Here is a 20,790-nt window from a genome sequence, read left to right on the forward strand (position 1 = left end):
GAGAGAGAGAAGGAGAGACAGAGAGGGGAGCAGAAGGAAGGAGAGAGTTCCTATAGTTCAGGATCTTTTTTCCTTTTGGGGGAGGGCAGTGAGGCAATTGGGTTAAGTGACTTGGCCAGGGTCACACAGCTAGTAAGTGTTGTGTCTGAGGCCAGATTTGAACTCAGTTCCTCCTGACTCCAGGGCTGGTGCTCTGCCTACTACACCATCTAGCTGCTCTTCTCCCCTCCTCCCCCTCTTTTTCTAAACAACAAAAAAGAGTCCCTTCTGTGAGTAACTGATGGGAAGCACTGAGTGGATTAGTAAAAATAGATGAGGATGAGTATATTGTGGTAGGGAGCATGGGAGACTGGAAAGCATGACATGTGTCCAGGGGAAATCAAGTAATTTGCTTTGCCTAGACCAGGTAGGTATGTGTGGGAGGGTAATAAGAGATTAGATGGGAAACATAATTTGGAAATAAATTGTGGGAGGTCTTGAAGAAGTAGTTGAAGAGTTTTTATTGAGTTTGGTAGGCACTAAGGAGCCTTGGAAGACTTTTAAAAATAAGGGAGTGAGGAGCGGCTAGGTGGCACGGTGAATAGAGCACCGGCCCTGGAGTCAGGAGGACCTGAGTTCAAATCCGGCCTCAGACACTTAACACAAAAACTAAGTCTTGTGACCTTGGGCAAGTCACTTAACCCCAATTTCCCTCCAAAAAAAAAAAAGCAAAACAAATAGGGGAGTGACATGATCAAAGATACATTTGAAGAAGATAAATCCAGCTGTGGTAGGTGGAAATTACATAGGGACCAACTAAGGACAGGGCAGCCAGTTAGTAGTCCAGACACAAGATAATTGAGGCTTAAACTGGGACTAAGGCAGTGAGCATGGAATGAAAAGGAGGAAGGGGTATTTGTGTGATATTGCCAAGAACTTAGCACCAGATTGGATGTAGAGGGAAGAAGAGAGGGAAGAATAAAAGATGATGGGGAGATTTTGAGTATGGGTGACTGGGAGAGAAACAGCAGTTACCATGAATAGAAATAAGGAAGTTGGGAGAAGGAGCTGAGGGGGGAGGGAAGGGTGAGGAGGAAGAGATAGTTCATTTTTTTTTTATCATCTTGAGTTTTAGGCACTGGTGCTTTTTATTCATTAGATAACTATGGGACCTTGGGCAAGTCGCTTCATTTTTCTAGGCCTTAGTAAAATAATAATGATAATACTTATATATAAGAAATATTTATATAATGCTTTGAGGCTTACAACGTACTTTATATACTTTATCTCACTTTTTTCTTACAACAATCCTGTAAGATAGCTGTTATTGTGATTTCCATTTTATAGATGAGAAAACTAAGGCTCAAAGAGGTTTTGACTTGGCCAACTTGGCACAGCTAGTAAACAAAGCAAAATCTGACAAGATGGGCTTTGATTTCAAGTCATCATGGCACCAGGTCCAGGTGCCATGGATAATAATGGCATTCTCCCCCCCACCATCTGATAATAATATCTAGCATTTATATAGTGCTTTAAAGTTTACAAAGCACTTCACAAATATTTGTTTTATTTTATCTGTACAATATCTCTTGTAATTCCTATTATTATCTCCATTTTACAGATGAGACTGAAGTTATGCGATTTCCCTGGAGTCACACAGCTAATGAGTTTTAAGGCAGATTTGAACTCATTTCTCTGAATCTAAGTTTAGTGCTTTATCTACTGCTCTATCTAGGTGTCCTCCAATGCTCATGTTCAAGCCATGGACTCCGCTTTGGAGACATAGTGGACATCCTTGAAGGGAAAGGCTTGGAGTCAGGAAGATCTAGGTTCCAATCTGACCTTTGACACTGGGCACAGGGACTTAATCTCTCTGAGCCCTATGTTCCTCCCTTAGGACTTATAAACTAAATCATAGATGAGTTGAGATCTGCATTGATAGAAAAAAGCTTTGTCATTAGGAGCTTCCTATAAGATGAAATCATTGTTCTTTCTTTTTTAAAAAATTTATTTATTTACTTTTAATTTACAACATTCAGTTCCACAATTCCTTGAGTTTCAAACTCCTCCCCTTCCTTCTGCTCCTCCCTCCCCCCCCATGGCAGCATGCAGTCAGATATAGGATCTACAAATACCTTCACATTCAACATTAGTCAGGTTGTAAAGAAGGATTATAACCAATGGAGTGAACAGTGAGAAAGAGGAGAAAAAGCAAAACCAAAAAAAAAAAGAGAGAAAGAACAAGTCATTTGCTTCCATCTGCACTCAGACTCTGTAGCTCTTTCTCTGGATGTGGACATCTCTTTCCATCACAAGTCTTTTGGAGTTATTTTATAACCCTGCATTGCTGAGAGGAGCCCAGTCTATTGAAGTTAGTTGTCACACATACATTGTGTCTGTGATTGTGTACAGATTCCTCCTGGTTCTGCTCTTCTCACTCAACATCAGTTTATATAAGTCTCTCCAGGTTATTATGAAGTCCGTCTGCTCCTCATTTCTTATAGCACAATAGTATTCCATTACATTCATATATTCCCCCATTGATGGGCAGCCCCTTGGAAATCATTGCTCCTTCACATATATTTATTCTTTTCCTTTATTGTGGCATGTATTGTTTTCTTGGTTCTACTTACTTTGCCCCATCAATTCTTATGAGTCTTTCCAAGTTTCTATGAATTCCTTCCTCATCACCATCATTTTGCACAGCACGATAATAATCCATCACATTCATATGCCCCAGTTTGTTCCTCTGTTTCACTGTCGATGGGTACCCACCTTGTTTCCATTTCCTTACTACCAAAAAAAAGGACCCTTGCATCAATGCTTGAAATAGCGCCAGTTCCTAGTTCGGACAGGCAGCTTGTTTTCCTGGCATGTTCTGAATGCCAGGATTCATCCACTCCCTTGCTCAAGAAATCTTGCCTGATATGCTTATCTCTAGAGGAAATCAGGTGCCTTTAAAATGGGATGTTTGGGGCTAGTTTTGTCTCCTAAATGGGAAACGTGCAGAAATTATTCTTTTCTAAATTCTTCTGGACTCATGATGTACCTAATTGGTTCCTAGTCTGTTGGCCACAGGGTCCATGGAGGTATTGCCAGGGGTATGCAAAGCCATCTTTGAGTCTAGAAACAAATTTGGCTTCTGGAGACTGAACAAATAATGATTCATAATCATAGGTATCACTGTCTCACATGTGCACAGATGCTATTGTGATTAATAAATAGAAATCAATTTAAAAGCATTACTACGTTCATAGGAAACTTTTTGTCATTGTGTATTTTCTTAGTCAAAGGATACTAATAATCAGCCGTCATCATGTGGGAGTCCTCAGGATGTTAAGGACATTTAAAAGGGGCCTCATACTCAGAGTTTGAGAATAACTACAATTTGGCTCTTAAAAAGTGTTGCTTTGTGAGATCTCGTATACTATTGTTTTATGTTACTGGTTGCCTTATCATATATATGGATGTTTAGTGGATAAATGCTGGACTTGGAGTCAGTAAGATCTGGGTTCTAATTCTGCCTCAGACACTTACTAGCTATGTGATGCTAGAAAAGTAATTTAACCTTTCTAAGACTGTTTCCTCATTTATAAAATGATAATCATCAGATTATTATTGTGAGGATCAGATTAGATAATGTATATAAAGCACTTTGTAAATTTAAAGGGCTATATACAATTTCCTCCTCCTCTTCCCTTTTCCTGACTACTCTGTGAACTTCTTGGGAACAGGGACCATTAGAATCCTTTGTATCTCTTTCGGTGCTAAATGCTTATAGTAGGGGCTCAATGCATCCTTTCTGTATGAATGAACAAATGGGTCATAGAAGGTATTAAAAAAGTGTCTGTTTAGTTAGCATGAATGAAGAAAACAATGTACACATCTGTCTCTTTGCTAAAGCTGAAGAATACTCTGCTTCTCATCAGTTGAGGTACACCCAGTGAACCATCTAACGAGGAAGAAACAGTATGGGAGCAGGCAAGCTTCCTCTTTCATAAATGGAGAACATGCCCTTTTCAGCATGTCTCCCCCTCTTCTTCCGTGACCACCCTTAGTGAAGGGAGGCATGTCTCCTTTTCAAGTGAGTTTACACAAGGTGAACACTTATTGTTTTTTTCCTTTTCTTCCAGGGGTGGTGGTAGTGATGGATAGCACAAGACACAATTCTAGGCAATGGAAGAAACCCATAAAGTAGCATGTTTTTGTGTGTCTCAGGTCTAACTCCTGAGAGAGGTGGGAGTGACAAATGTCCCTGGGGAGGAGGGACACCAGGTTGGTAGAAGCAGCCCAGGAAATCCTACATCATCATCACTTTCTAGTTGTCCAGAGTATGGAGGCTTCATTTTTAAAAATCATTGATATCTTTTGTTTTTATATCACCTTCATTTCCAAATATATCCTTCCTGCCTCCTCCCCAAACCATCCCTTATAACGAAGAGTTAAAAAAGAAAAGAGAAGGAAGAAAGCACTTCAGCAATCTAGCCAGCACATCAACTGAGTCCAACAGTGTCTGCAGTGCTCCAGACCCAAAGTTCCCCTCCCCACCCTTGCTTCCGCCACTGCTGCAAGGAAGAGGAGGTTGGACATTGTCTCTTCTGTTCTTCAGGGCCAAGCGTGGTTATCATAATTACGTAGGCTTCAGCTTCTAATTTTTAAAATTTTTCTTTCCATATACATCATTTTGGTACTGCCCTGTGCATCATTTCAAGTGTCTTCCCTTACTTCTCTGAATTCTTCTCATTCCTCCTGTCTGAGAACACAATAACATTGTTACATTCATATGCCAAGATATGTTTATCCCTTGCTCAGTCAATGGCTATCTACTTTGTTTTCAGATCTTTGTTATAACAAAAGGTGCTGCTATGAATATTTCAATGTATGTGAGACTTCTCTTTCTTTCTTTGGCCTTTGGTCAGTCTAACTAGCAGCAAGATCCTTGGGTCAAAGGAATGGACATTTTCATGACTTTTTTTTTTAATTCAGAATTGCTACCCAGACTTGTTGAGTCCAGTCATAACTAGGTGACTCTATTCTCCAGCTCACTCGGGATTTTGTTTGATTTTTCTGCAGATTATGATTGAGTTTTGTCCTGGTGGAGCAGTAGATGCCATCATGTTAGGTAAGTCTCTCTCAGTCCCAGTAAACATGCAAAGGATAACTAGAGTTGGGATTCTTTGTTTTTTTTTTTTTGAGGGGAGAAAACAAGGCAATTGGGGTTAAGCGACTTGCCCAAGGTCACACAGCTAGTAAATGTAAGTGTCTGAGGATGGATTTGAACTCAGGTCCTCCTGACTCCAGGGCTGGTGTTCTATTCACTGCTCCACCTAGCTGCCCCATAGAGTTGGAATTCTTAAGGTACAAGCGAGAAGAAAGATATGTCCTGCCTAGGGGATTAGAATTTATTATCTAGTCAAAATAGTTCTGGTGTGAACTCAGCTGACCAGGGGCCTCTACACCAAAGGTTAACTCAGGTGATTGGCTGCTGCCTTCTTTTGCACTGGTTCCCTTTCAGGATTTTTGGAAGTATGGGGTATTCTCAGAGCCCAGACTATGCAGTGTGATGTAGTGGAAAGAATGTTGGATTTGCATAGCATAGTAAATAGAGTCCTGGACTTAGAGACAGGAACACCTGAGTTCAAATCCTGCCTCAGACAAAGCTGTGTGATCCTGGGCAAATTGCAACCTCTCTGTGCCTTACTTTGCTTATAGAAATTGAGGAGGTTAAATCTTGGTGCTCGAAAAGCAGTATGAGAAGACTTTGTGGGGGGTAAGGGGTCCATATATGTGGACCATTGCATGTGATGTATTGTTTCAATATGTTGATCAATTTTGTTGAAATATTTTTTAGCTTCTTCCTTTTTCTGTTTTTTTAAAAAATTCTTTGTTATAAAGGGTGACTCTTTGGGAGATGGAAAGAAGGAGTATAGGGAGAAATACAGGTGATGTAAAAACAAAAGATGTCATTATATTTTATATATATATATATGTACATATACATATATATATATATTATAAAAATTGAGAGTGGATATCATGCTGCTGACTCATGTGGATCCTGCTGTCCACTAAAACCCCCAGATTTTTTTTTCCAGACAAACTGCTGTATAACCCTTCTACCCCCATCTTGTATTTGTAAAGTTGATTTTTTTTTGAACCTGAGTGCAAGACTTTGCATTTAGATTTTTATTTTATTTATTATTTATATATTTATTTAGAGTATCTATATATTATTTGTACTTATTTTTATATAAATGTGTAATATTTATATGAGTATATAAATGTTATTTATATTTAATTTTATCTCATTAGATAAAATAGGTGCTAGCTATCACATACCACCTGTGTGACTTTGGACAAGTAACTTTACCTCTCTGGACCTTGGTTTCCTGAACCATAAAATAAAAGTGTAATAATAAGCCTCAAAAAAAAAAATGGGGGTGGGGTTGGGCTTGATGGCCTCTGAAGTTCCTTCTGGCTCTAAATCTGGGTTCTTGTGACTTGGCCTCAAATCCTACTTCTGACAGTTGAACATGTGTGACTCTGGGCAAGTCATTCAGCCTCTCTGGGCCTCAGTTTCTTAGGCTGTAAAACAAGCAGATTGGACTAGATCACCTCTGAGATTTCTCCAGCGCTGAAATCTATAATCCAGACTAAGTAAAGGCTGAAGATTGGGTGGTTCTAGCTTTGGGAATTTCCTCCCCTGTGTGTTTGTTGTCTCCTATGAATCTATCTCCTCCTGTGTGTCTCTTACCTTCTGTCACGTAATTAGAGATTTGGGGCTTAAAGGGACCTTAGAGGTTATCAGGTCCAGATGATAATGAAGAATGCCAAGGGCATGGGGTGGTTAAATGACTTACCTAGGGTCATACAGCAAGTAATATTAACTAATGTTCATAATAGCACTTATATAGTACCTACTATAAGCCAGGCACTGTGCTAAGTGCTTTACAAATATGGTCTTATCAGCCCTGGGAGGTAGGTACTGTTATTATCCCCATTTTACAGATTAGGAAGTTAAGTGATATGGAAGTTAAGTGACTTATTGAGGGTCACACAGCTAGTGAGTGTCTCAGGCATGATTCAAACCCATCTTTTCCTGGCTCCAAGTCCAGAGGTCTATTCCTGATGCATTTTATTTGGGTAGAAAAGGTCATGAAGACTATGACCTTCCACCTATTTCCTAGATGGGAGGATAAAATAGTACAGTGGTTGGAGGGTGTTTTGAAAAATGGTGAAGTTCTTTTCATATGCTAAGTACTTTATTGTATGTTTGGCTTTTACTAGGGTGAGTTCATGTTATAACTTAACCTCTTCTCTTAAAAGGTAGGAAAATGATAGTGGCTTATCCCCTCGTTTTATAATTGGCAAAGTAACTAAGGAGGCTAAAGACTTGACCAGGATTATGGGATGTAGCAGATTAAAGAAATGGGCCCCGCCCCTGCCCCTTCCAATTTCAGAGGTCTGAGCCTGGCTCCCTGGATGGGGATGGGGGAGGACCAGGCTGTGAGGATGAAGCACTGGGCTGCAGCCAGGAAGGGAGCCTAATGGTATTTGCAGTTGCAGGCTGAGAAGCCACACAGAAACGTAGAGCTGAGGCAGCCCCCCGTGCTGAAGGCAGCTAGGGCTATGAGAGCAGTTGCCACCTGGGGAAGCATTGTACCCCAAACGTGGATGGCATGCACCTTAGGGGGTTGGTGGCAGGGATAGAGTGGTGCTGCTTTAGGGCAAGGAATCAGGGTCTAGAGGGGAGAAAGGGATTTTACAAATGTTTTATGTAGAAGTTGGATAAGGCAACCTATCCTGAAAAGGTCAGAGATAAGGGCAGGAAATTTATGGGTTATGAGGTAGATGAAAACTTGCATGATACTACAGAGAGCACTGGATTTGAAGTGTGAGGACCTGGGTTTGAAACTTGGATTTGCCAGGTCCTATCTGGGTGTCTTTGGACAAGTCACTGAATGTCTCTGGGTGTCTGTTTCCTCATCTGTAAAATGGGGGAGGGGGTCAGAATTGAGCTCTAGTTCAACCTTAGGGGTGATCTCTGAGTTCCCTTCCAACTCTGAATTAGCTCTCTTCAGCAGAGCTCTTCTTAGGTAGCAAAATGGTGATCTCAGTGATGATTGGACTAGTTACATCCTTCCACAGTGTATCTGTCAATGTCTTTGTCTTTTTTCCTTTTTTAAGAAAAATTGATGACTTTTATTTTCCCATAACACTCATTTCCAGGTATATCCCTCTCCCCTCCCTTATCAAGAGACCCTTCTTTTCTTTTTTTTCTCTTTTGGAGGGGGAAGGCAAGGCAGTTGGGGTTAAGTGACTTGCCCAAGGTCACACAGCAAGTAAGTGTCAAGTGTCTGAGGCCGGATTTGAACTCAGGTTCTCCTGACTCCAGGGCTGGTGCTCTATTTACTGTGCTACCTAGCTGCCCCAAGAGAGCCTTCATTTGTAATGAAGATTAGACAGAAAGAAAAACCCAACATAGTTTAGCAAGACCAAAGCCCATGTCAACTATGTCTAAAAATATATGTAATCTTCCATACCCATAGTGCCTCATTTCTACAAAGAGGGGAGGGATGTCTATTTTCTCATTTATTCTCTGATGCTCAGGTTGCTCATTATAATTATATGTACTCTGTTTCTTTTTCAAAATTTGCATTTATCTTCTTGTTGTCATTGCGTAGATGACCTTGGGGTCCTTGCTAGAGACAGAATGCAGGGCCTAGGTGGCCCCTAGACTGCCACCGTGTAGCCATTTGTCAGTTCATATAAAGAGCTTTTACTCCTTGACAAAACCAGAGAATGTCTTCAGGTATCTGGATGTGTGTCTACCTAGGCTAGAGGAAAGGTTCAGCTGCCCAGGGCATGCAAAGATCCAGACAGCTGCTGGTTCACTCAAGTCTGCCTAATCCTTTCTCTGCTGATTTTTGCCCACAGAATTGGATAGAGGGCTCACGGAGCCTCAGATCCAAGTAATTTGCCGTCAGATGCTCGAGGCCCTTACCTACCTACATAGTAAGAAGATCATCCACCGTGACCTGAAGGCTGGAAATGTGCTGATGACCTTGGACGGGGACATCAAACTTGGTAAGGGCTTCTACCCAATACAGTGCAGCAGTTTGGGCTAGGTGGGAGACATGAGTGAAACAGAACATGGAGGCACCTTCAGGCTCATCCAAATCGGCTTCGTGGCTTTTTACTGAGTTGCTATAAAACAAGTAAACCTGAAGGCTCCAAGCTGCCCTTTCATTCTGATCACTGCACCCTCTCACAAAAGGTCCTTCTCCAGCCAGGCTGGTTTCTTCATTGTGCCCCAAACACCTTACACATTTTCCCCCTCATGATCCTATTCATTGCATCTACCCCACCTTGGAATGTCCCTCTCCAAAGGAGCGCTCTGTTACTGGCTTCATGGGTCAGAGGTTCTGGGTTCAGATCCCATCTGCTGTGCTCATGAATTGTGTGATCTTGTACGTGTCATCTAACCTCCTTTAGCTTCCTTTTCATAGTCTATAAAACTACCTTTTTGTTGTTGTGAAGTCATTCAGTCATGTCTGATTCTTTGTGGGTTTTCTTAGCAAAGATACTGGAGTGGTTTGCCATTTCCTTTTCTAAAACTATTTTTACAGAGTAATTAATGACTGGGTGGGGAGCGGGACAGGGAGGATTTGAGTCACGGTTGGACTAGATGGCCCTTGAAATCCCTTCCGGCCACTAGATCTATGATCCCATGATCTGTGTTTGAGTTCTGCCCCATTTCCTACTAGCTTCGTCAGCTTAGGCAAGGGAGTAAACTCCTCTAAGCCTCAGTTTCCTCATCTGTAAAATGGATAAAACAACTCCTGCCTTACCTACCCATAGGGTTGTTATGAAGTTCAAATGCTTAGAGTTATCTGTAAGCTAAAATATAAAAGGTATTATTACTATTAACTCCCATCCTTCTGGGCCCCAATCACGACATCATTCGTGAAACTTCTCTAGTTGCTACAGTCCACATTTCTGTTTCCTTTCTCTGAAGATCCGCAGTATGCCATTCATTTGGCATTCATTGGTAATATGATGCTTTATTACACCCACACTCACACACATACACACACGTGCATATACACATGTACACATCCATATGTATGTGTGCATATTTACATATATATAACAAGTAACACGTATATGTTTATGTATTTTATATATACACAATATATTTCACATATTTATATATAAATATTAGTTCATATATTTATCCACACATATACATCTATCTATCTGTCTGTCTGTCTGTCTGTCTATCTATGTATCTGTCTGTCTGTCTATCTGTCTGTCTATCTATAGCCCATCTCCCGTACTATAATAGACTTGAAGCCCTGGAGGAAAGAGATTGTATTTTTAATTTCTGCTTCTTGGTATCCCCAGAGTGCTTAGCACACAGCAGGCCCACAGTCAATATTTGTTGATTGCCTGAAACTGAGTTTCTCTGGATAATCACATGGGTTTGAAGAATAACATCAGCAGCTGAAACAGGCCTGACCCGATCATTTGTTTGGCTTTTGAGCAGAAGATTTACCCGTGTTGATCATTGACCTGTTTATTGAACTTGAGGGTTTTATAGGGGCCAGAAGTTGGCAACCCCTTCTGACGAAGGACCAGCATGGCACCATGCTGGAGCTGAGATCAAAGGACAGGCTTGAGTTCCGTCTCTGTAGCTGTCTGCCCTCGGGCATTCTTCGCCAAATTTCCAGATGGTTGTATTAATAATAGTGATAATAATAACAGCCAGCATTTTTATATAGCACCTACTATGAGCCAGTCACCAAGCTAATGTGTTTTACAAATATTACCTCATTTGATTCTCACAGCAACCTTAGAGGTTATTATGATCCCCATTTTGCAAATGAGGAAACTTAGGCAGACAGAAGTTATGACTTGCCCGGGGTCATACAGCCAATGTCTGAGGCTGTATTTGAACTCAGATCTTCCTCAGTCCAAGCCCAGCCCTGTCTCTGCTGAGCCACCTGACTATCCCTTTATTATTAAGCACCATTATTCCAAGTGTTTGAATAAAAAACAGAAAACAGAAACAGTCCCTTCTCTCTAGGTGCTTACAATTGTTTGAGGAAAACAACATGTACAAAGCAATGCAAAAGAATAGCAAATAATTTTGGGGGGAAGGGGACAGGGTTAGTACTTGCAACTCAAAGAGTCAGGGCAGTCTTCTTGAAGGAGGAGATAGCTTCTGAACTGAACTTAGAAGAAGGCTGGAGATTCTGAAAGCTGGGAGGAAGGGCATTCCAGGCATGGAGGGAGACCATTTGGACAAAGGCGTCAATACATATGGAATATGCATCATTGTGTATGAGGAACGGCAAGTAGGTCAGCTTGGATGGAATGCCAAGTATGTGAAGGAGAGTATTGGATAAGCCCAGAAAAATGGGCCAGAACCGGATTGTCATAGGCTTTAATTGCCTTGTGTTAGGCTTCAGTACTGGAAGCTCTGTGGAGTTTGAACTCGGGAGGGGAGGGACTTGAGGCAGGGGACCCACGAGGAGGTGATTACTAAAGGCTAGACAAGAAGAAGGCCCTGAACTGGGCGTCAGGAGCGCGGGTGGCCATGTGAGTAAAGAGGATGGAATAGATGGGACGAATGGTGTGAAGCTTAATTCTCTTCTCGGTCTAAGTCCATGATCTCATGATCCTATAGCCAGGAAAATGGAGTCATGCGGTGGTAGGAGCTTGAACTTGGGGCAGGAAGATCAGGATGTGATTTGGGATTGCAGTAGGATGAGGACTCTAGGCATGATGGGAAGAAACATTATCCTGGGGCTGGGCTTGCAGGGAGGTCAAAGCGTATTTTGAGTTTGTTAGCACTTCACTGGGACTGAAGAAGGCTGTGCAGGAGCAGAGCGGGGTAGGAACGGGCAGCTGTGTGGGTCAGGGCAGAGCAGGGTGTAGAGAACAGTTCTGGGAAGTAGATCAATGAGGAATAATAATAGCATATCCCAGGGAGCAGCATCCCAACCCTCTGATAGCCTTAGAAAAGTAAAGATTGGTATATCTTTGGAAAAATATAACAAAACTCCATTATAATAGTTTGTTGTTGCCTGCAATGAACATTGCCCACTATACCTACTCTGTACCAGGCACTAGGAATACACAGACAAAAATGAAAAAGCTCCTGCCTTCAAGGAGTTTACATTTTTATTATTTTGGAGACTTTGACGAATCTGTGTTTACATCAATGTGACTCTCCCCTCTAGAGCTTCATATCTCACCTCTTAAAGGCCTTCTTGTCCTGTGTCCCTTTTTTGTTCATCTTCTCCTTGAAGTCTTATACAGACGATCTACCCAACAAGCTGAGGGCTTCCCTTTAGATCCCTCACCATTTCCTGGGTGCCAGTGGGTCACATGGACTGCCCATTGGTTATATCTTGCTGTACCTAGATGACCAGCCTTACTCCTTTTCTGGTCATATATCTCTCTGTTATCCTTCATGCCATTTTTCCTGAGTGGTTTTTTTGGGGAAATGTTAGCAACCTATTCATGCCCAGTATGCAGCTCCCCATTGTTCTTGGCCTGAACTGCAGTTTAAATTCTTGGTATCATGTGGATTCTGATATAGTGTAGATTATATCCTCTGCCTGTGTCTGTCAGAAACCAATTATGTTTTGGGGAGAAAAAACATATGCATGTAGAAAGATAATTAAGTACCAGACAGTATATGAGAAATGTCACATGAGTAGGACAGTGAGTATAAAGGAGTCTGGAAGAGATCACATCTAGAGAAAGCGGGATTTGAGATGAACTTTGTAAGATGGAATAGCCATGAAATGAGTGGTTCCGTGTACAAAAAACAATACTATAAAATATTTAGCATGAAGCCCTTGATCTGGAGTGTCTCTTTCTTCACCACCCTTTTACCCCACGATTGTGATCAGCTGGAATGGTAGACAATGGATGAGTCTTCAGCTTACTCTTTTCAGCTTAAGGTCTATAAAAAGTATATATGCCTCTAAGAGGTAACAACAATCAAAACCTAAATACTTTTCAGGCTACAAGAGAAATGTATGATTGGTCTGCTTCCAGTGAGCCTATAGTCTAGTCAGAACCTGTGTTCAGGAAGTAGTACTCCCTAGTAAAAGCTCAGGGACAGTTTTTTTTCCTCTTATCTTTGTATTCCAGTAGCTAGCACAATAGCTCACACTCGGTAGGTCCTTAACAGATACTTTGCTGAGTTGAATGGCAATTGGGTAGAGTTATTTAGGGTCCAAAATGGGTGATCTGTAGGAGCAATTGAAGCCCAGAGACAAGAGATATCAGTGTGGCACTGGAATGGAGATGGGACCTGAGATTTCGACTACATGTTGGTGGATGCTGAGTTTAAGTCTTGCCTACGGGTCTGTCTGAAGCTGTCTTTCCTCCTTTCCTTCTGGTGCCTCATCCTGTCCATTAAGTTTCTGGCTATGCAGAAATGAAGCAAGAACTGCCATGCTTAATAGGAGCTTAGAGACTTAGACTTAAGAGAAAATAAAACCCCGAGCTCTTTTTTTTCATCTTAAAGAATATAAAAATATTTAAGAGCGATGAGATTGAATAGGTTTTTTAATTACTTGGATGTATTCAGTTGAGAAAACCAGGAAGTTCACAGAAAGTTGAATGTGTGTATATTTACATAATCACCCTTGTGTTCCCTGAGACCTGGTATGGGGATGCCCATGGGAGCAGGCTTGTTGTTCTGTTGTGGAAAATCCTCTTCACTGTTGACATCTGTAATCTGCAGCCTGGTCTTGGCAGCCACGGGGACACAGGAGATTGGAGGTCTGGCTCTTCCTGCCTTCCTGAGACAGCCTGTGGGGCCCCGGGGGGGTTCCTTGTACATCCTTGTACCACTTGCACACTCGGCAAGAAATCGCTTCAGCAAAATTGTCCTGCCAAGCATCTCCCCACCCTCCTGCAGAGGACAGTAAGTGGGTCAGGTTATTGGGGAATAATTAATGCGACCTTGGCAGCAACCATGTGCTAATGTGTGTAGCCTTCGCTGATTCTAAAGTATCCTTCGTGGAGAGTCAGCAGTCAAGAATGAAGTGTATGGCCTCTTTCTTGTGCTGAATGCTATCTCTGCTTGGGGGCTTCCACTTCTCTTGGGATTCATAGATGAAGAAGGAGCTCCCACTCTTGGAGGGGGTGGTTTGACTATCAAATATCGTCTGCTGCTGATTGAGGGAGCGGCCCCTTCTTCTAGGGTCCATCTGGGGGTGCAGGGTACAGGGCTCTCACTCTGTAGCTTACAGAGATTGGAAGAGCATGGCCACCTCTTCCAGTATTGCTGGGAGTGAAAGGAAAGGGCTTCTCTGTCTCAAAAAGGATTTCACAGAAGCCACTGTAATCTTAGATTTCCCCTGTCCGCCAAACTTCCATTTCCTGCATCTCCTAGGATTCTCTAGGGTCTTGACATTGCTACTACTCCTCATGATATATCCATCTTTGGGGCCATTTTTTTGTTGTATCTAGCTGGTAGATATTTTGTTGTTTTTGTTCAGTCATGTCCAGTTCTTTGTTACCCTGTTTGGGGTTTTCTTGGTGAAGATACTGGAGTGGTTTGCCATTTCCTTCAGCTCATTTGACAGATGAGGAAACTGAGGCAAACAAGGTCAGTGACAGTCACATAGCTAGTAAATGGTTGAGGGCAAATTTGAAGTCAGGAAAATGAGTCTTCCTGATTCCAGCCCCAGCACTCTATCTACTGTGCCACTTGGCCTGGTAGATATTAGGAATCATGATCATTTATTAGGCTCCTTCTATGTTCCAGACATTATATTAGATACCAAGGCTACAAAGACAAAAAACAAAATAATCCCTGCCCTTGAGAAGCTTGTTTTCTACTAGGACTCAGGGGTGAGGAACCTGCTGCCTGGAGGCCACATGTGGCCTTTTAGGTCCTCAGGTGTGGGCCCTTTGACTGAATCCAAACTACACAGAATAAATCCCCTTAATAAAAGTATTTGTTCTGTAAAACTCAGACTCAGTCAAAAGACCACACCAAAGACCTAGATTCCCCACCCTGGTGACTAGCTTCTACTAGATTCTTTGAATGGAGAAGTGAAAGTAGTGAGATTTCCCAAGGAAAAAGACTGGAACTGATCTTACTTAACCTTTTCAGAAAACTAGATTAAATATACTTGAATGCACCCTTCTTGAGCTTAAGACTCTGTATGGCTGATTCCTGAGTTTTATGAAATGTATGTTTGTTCAGTCAGAGGTTGATAGGATGTAGAGTGGGGAAGAGACCTTAGAAGTCAAATCATCTAATTTCCTCATTTTACTTATGAGGAAACTGAAGACCAGAGATGTTATGTGAGTAACCTGAAGTCATGTGGGTAATAAGTGGCAGAGGATTTCTTACCCAAGTTTTCTGACTCTTTTATCTAATGCTCTGTTCATGATACCTTCTTTTTCTTCTTTCTCTCTTCCTTCTCTCCCTCCCTCATTCACTCATTCAGCAAACCTGTATTAAGCATTCACTTTGTGTTGTAGGCCAAGGATCAATGAGATCTATCTCCTTCCTCCATGAGGCTTATTTTTGTGGTTGGTGGTCAGTTGTTTCCAACTCTTGGCGACCCCATTTGAGCTTTTCTTGGCAAAGATACTGGAGTGATTTGCCATCAGCTCATTTTACAGATGAGGAAACTGAGGCAAACAGGGTTAAGTGACTTGCCCCGGGTCACACAGTAAGTGTCTGAGGCTGGATTTGAACTCAGAAAGAGGAGTCTTTCTGACTCTAGGCCCAGAGCTCTATCCAAGTACCACTTAGTTGTCCTCTAAGAAGCTTATAGCCTATTGGTATAATACTGAAACATGAAAGTAGAAAAGGAAAAGGTAAAGGAAAAAAAGACTAGAATCATAGTCAGAGTTGGCATAGGACAGGGGTGGGGAACTGCGACCTCAAGGCCACATGTGGCCCTCTATGTCCTCAAGTGTGGCCCTTTGATTGAACCTCAACTTCACAGAACAAACCCCTGATTTGTACTGATTCTCCCCTGGTACAGGAGACAGGGGAGAAGGTGAAGAGATAGGACAGAAAAGATGGATTAAGAAAGATGAAGGAGAAAAAAGAGGTAAGAGTCAGGAAGTACGGACAAAGGGCCTTGGGGGTAGTGATGTGCCTCCAGTTGACTTAATCATGGAAGACTTAGAGGTTAATTAGAGAGATCACCAAGGACACCAGATATTAGCTTCATCCTTAATGAGCCCAAAGAAGGTGAGCTAAGGTGGCTGTTGTGACCGGGTAGAAGGAAGTCCCCTGGGTCTTGCTTGGTTATGTGTGAGAGCATTCCCCAGTTCTGGGCAGGAATAGGGCAGCCCTACTCACGGCCAGCTGCTCATGCTTAATAGTTGACCCCATAGTGAAGAAGGGATTGGAAGGGTCAGGGCTGGACAGAGTGCCATTGGGGCGATGTGTTGATATCACAGCTGTCTCTAGGACTTATACAGCTGACTTTTTTGGGTGCCTGCGGCTAGGATGACAGGAAACTGATTCATTTCCACAAAAACAGACAGGCAATATTAGGTGTTGGATCAAATATATTTTTGGGATTTCTTACTAATAGAAGACCTCAAGTTATAGTATATCTAGTAGAAATATTTTAGTCAAGTCAATCAGGGAAATATTGTCCACATAATATATGTAGATTTCAACATTTCACAAAGGGAGGGAGTGAGGCAGCTAGGTGGTACAGTAGATATAGAGCACTGGCCCTGGAGTCAGGAGGACATGAGTTCAAATCTGGCCTCAGACACTTACTAGCTGTGTTACCCTGGGCAAGTCACTTAACACCAGTTGCTTCTTTAAAAACAAAAAAAGAAAACAAAGGAAGGAAGTGCAATACTGTGGAAAGAATTACGGATTCAGAGTCTGGGGACTTGGACTCCATTCCTAGCTGTCTTGCTTATTTAACTGTGTGGCCTTAAGCGAGTTACTGCATCTCTCTAAGGCCTCAGTTTTCTCATCTGTAAAATGAGGGGTGGGCCCAGATGGCCTCAAAGATCTTTCTGAGCTCTAAATCCGTGATCCTCTGACATCTAAGGGCCCTCCCAGCTCTGTCTCTCATGCTGTCCTTGTGTACAAGATACGGAAGTGGAGATTAGATGATAGCACAGTTGGGAAGATTTAGAACCGTTTACATGACTGAACCCAGACAGCAGTCATTAATGACGATGTCAGCCAGCAGAGGTGGTTGATGTCTCTAGTGAGTGTCCCAAGGGTCAGTCTTTTCCCCTGTGCTATCCCTGTACTATTAAACATTTAATGAATGACTTGGCTGAAGGTATGAATGATATACTTGTTAAATTTGCAGATGATTCAAAGCCGGGGGGATAGCTAATATGTTGGATGACTGAATCAGGTTATAAAAAGATCTAAACAGGCCAGATCAATGAACTGAATCTAATAAGAAAGAATTTAACTGAGATAAATTTGAAGTCATTGACTTGGATTGAAAAAAACAAACCTGCTCATGTATATTATAGGGGATGCATGGTTAAACAATAGTTCCCATAGGAAAAGACCAGTGGATCCTAGTGGGTCTTAGCTCAATGTGAGTCAGCAGGCAGCCAAAGAAATTAATGTAATCCCAAGATGTGTTGAGAAGGGAAATGATAGTTGTGCGGTCCCCTTGCCTGATATGACAACATATAAACTACTTTGTTTTGTTCTGGGTACCACATTTAACAAAGGACATCAACAAACTAGGCTTTACCCACAGAAGGAATTTAGAAGACTGGAGAACATGATGTGCTGGAACCAGCTTATACCAGCTCGTGAGCTGTGTGATCCTGGGCAAGTCACTTTACTCAGCTTATGAGCTGGTTGTTATATTTTCAGTGAGTGTTTAAGTCTTAGAAATTGCAACTACTAAAAATCATGGCTTGATTGATCATTGTTGGTTATCTAGACTTTAGAAAACAATGGAGAAAATGTTAATTGTGTAGATTAAACTTAAAAGTATGTTGTGCATACAATTTTTTGCCCCAGAGAGCCAGTTGTTAAACATTTACCAGCATACCACTACAAGATTAGTTGAAGGGACTGAGAATGTTTAGGACAAATAAGACAAGACCTAACTGAGACATAATAGCCATCTTTAAACATTTGAAGGGGTTGTGGCCAAAGCCAAAAGCTGCAGAAAAGCACACTCATTCTATATAAGAAGAAACTTCCTAACTGTTTTTGTTTAGTTGTGTCCAACTCTTTGTGACTCTGTATGAGGTTTTCTTGGTAAAGATACTGGAATGGTTTGCCATTTCCTTTTTCACTGGATTAGGGCAAATAGAAATTAAGTGACTTGCCCAGGGTCAAACAGCTAGTTAAGTGTCTGAAGCTGGATTTGAACTCAGACCTTCCTGACTCCAAGCCCATTGCTCTACCCACTGAGGCACCTCACTGCCTCCTTCCCAACTATTTGAACTTCTGCCTTGGGAGTCAGGGTATCCCCCTGCACTGGAAGTGTTCCAGTGAGGGTTGGGTAACCAGTTACTGGGATGTTGTAGAGGTGAATCCCAGACAGGCAAGGAATGGGCCAGGTGGCCATTGAGATCTTAGATTCTGTAATTAAAAAGGTAATTCTACAAATCAAAACATATGGCTCTATTTTAAAATGGAGGAAAAAAAGGGACCTATGGATGGAAAAATAAAGAGAGATGTAAAGGAGACAGAAGTGAGGGGCATTCAGCTAGGGCACTGGTGGGGAACCTGCCATCTCAAGGCCACCTGTGGCCTTCTAGGTCCTTGGGTGCAGCCGTTTGAAATGTTCTGGAGTTCTAGGTTCTAGGCCCAGCTCCACCATGACCTCGGACACAACACAACTCTTTTGACCTCAGTTTTGTCATCTGTAAAATGAAGAGGTCAGATTTGACAAACTTTGAACTCCCTTGTACCTCTAAAGCTATGATTATATATATGATGCTCCTCTTTCTTTAGGTCTAATAAATAGTGGAATGATTCACTCATCAGAACTCTGCCCTCCTAGATTTCTACAAATATTTTTTAAAATTCTGTGAATTTTCACCTTGTAGCTAACTTGCTTGGAGCTCAGTCATCCCATATTTTGAGTGACAGATAGCATTTTAATGTGTCATGGAAACTGTGCCTTCCTGAGTCCTATGGGAAGCATAAGCTAGCAGACCAGAGGGCCTGGCCTAGGCTGCCCAAGACCACGCCTTCCATCTGCACTCCATGGTTTACTCGTCTCACTCCCTGGGCTGGTGATGCCGTTCAGTCCCCAGGGAGAAGCTCTGCCCTTGCTTCCCAGCCGTGAGTTCTCTTGTGGGTGAGAAGGGAAGAGGCAGTAACCACCCAGCTGCCGGGAGGGGAGGGCTCCTGGGAGGGGCCACACTCTCAAGAGGCTTGGGTAAGCACAGTGGCATTGTGAAAGATGGTGTGTGTGTGTGTGTGTGTGTGTACATGTGTGCATGTGGTGTGTGTGTATGTGTGCGGTGTGTGTGTACATGTCTCTGTGTGTCTGGTATATGCATCTGTGTGTGTGGTGTGTGCATGCACACATGCGTGCATGTGTGTGCATGTGGTGTGTGTATGTGCGGTGTGTGTACATGTCTCTGTGTGTGGTATGTGCATCTGTGTGCATGCACGCATGCATGTGTGTACATGTGGTATGTGTGCATGTCTGTGTGGTCTGTACGTGTCTCTGTGTGCATGTGGTATGTGCTGTGTGCACGTGTGCGCATGTGGTATGTGCATGTGTACATGCATGTGTGTCTCTGTGTGCGTGTATATGTACACATAGCTGCACATGTGTGTGTACATGCTTTGTTTTTCTTACATCTAAGACAGCTGAAGGTTAGGGAAATCCCGCTCAGGTTTCCCCATAGTCTCTCTGTAGGCAATACCTATCAGAGTCTTGCAGTGTTTCTGAGAATTGTGCTATTCTCAAACCTCCTTGGGGTATCCTGATCAAATGTTATTTTAAAAGACAATAATAATAATAATAACTGACCTTTTCATAGTACTCTTAAGTTTCCACATTGCTTTGCAGACATTTTCTCTTTTAATCCTCATAACTACCCTGTGGGGTAGGTACTCCATGTATCAATCCAACTTTACAGAGAAAGCAACTAAGGCAAACAGAAGTGAAGTGACTTGCCCAAGGTCACTCAGCTAATAAGGGTCAGAGGCAGGATTAGAACCCAGGTCTTCTTGATTCCAAGTTTAGCAATATTAACACTGTTGCCAAGAGGATTGAAGATGATCCCTCTAAAGCTGGGATTCTTAACCTTTTTGTCCACTCCTTTGGCAGCCTAGTTAAATCTGTGGATTCCTTCCAAGAATAATGTTTTTAAATGCATTAAGTAAAATACATAGGATTACAAAGGAAACCAAAGATTAGAAAAAAAAATGTCTTTTTTTCCCATCCAATTTCATGGCCTCCCAGGTTAAGAACCTCTGTTTTAAAGGGTACATTTGATTGTCCTGCTTCCAAAATAATGCTGTGCTTCCAGCCTTCTGCCTCTCCAGCCTCCTGCTTCTCTTCTGACATATGTCATCATGTCAACTCTTCCCTATGTAGAATCACAGAATGATGTCAGAGAGGAAGGGGTCTTTAGACATTTATCTTCTGTCTCTCCTTTTAATCACTAGGTGAGGCACAATGAATAGAACGATGGATCAGGAGTCAGAAAGACTTGAATTTAGATCCTGCCTCAGACACTTACTAGCTGTGTGACCCTGGGCAAGTCATGTAACCTCTCTGAGCCTCAGTTTTCTCATCTGTAAAAATGAAATAGTTGGGCCAGATGGTTTTCCAAGGTCCC

At 42.2% G+C, this 20,790-nt stretch overlaps 1 protein-coding gene across 2 annotated transcripts in view; it reads left to right on the top strand.

The window, feature by feature from the left end:
- The window catches only part of STK10 (serine/threonine kinase 10), a 132,669-nt gene that overhangs the window by 43,546 nt on the left and 68,333 nt on the right, over window positions 1-20,790 (top strand). For both annotated transcript variants that reach the window (XM_069102366.1, XM_069102367.1), the window contains exons 3-4: window positions 5,053-5,101; window positions 8,917-9,066. In XM_069102366.1, coding sequence (XP_068958467.1) covers window positions 5,053-5,101; window positions 8,917-9,066 — 199 coding nt within the window. The remainder of the gene's footprint in view (window positions 1-5,052; window positions 5,102-8,916; window positions 9,067-20,790) is intronic.

Source organism: Petaurus breviceps, unplaced genomic scaffold (genome assembly GCF_028583685.1).
Source record: "Petaurus breviceps papuanus isolate PSGF00001 unplaced genomic scaffold, PetGlider_PUasm1.0 551, whole genome shotgun sequence".
NCBI classification, from domain to species: domain Eukaryota; kingdom Metazoa; phylum Chordata; class Mammalia; order Diprotodontia; family Petauridae; genus Petaurus; species Petaurus breviceps.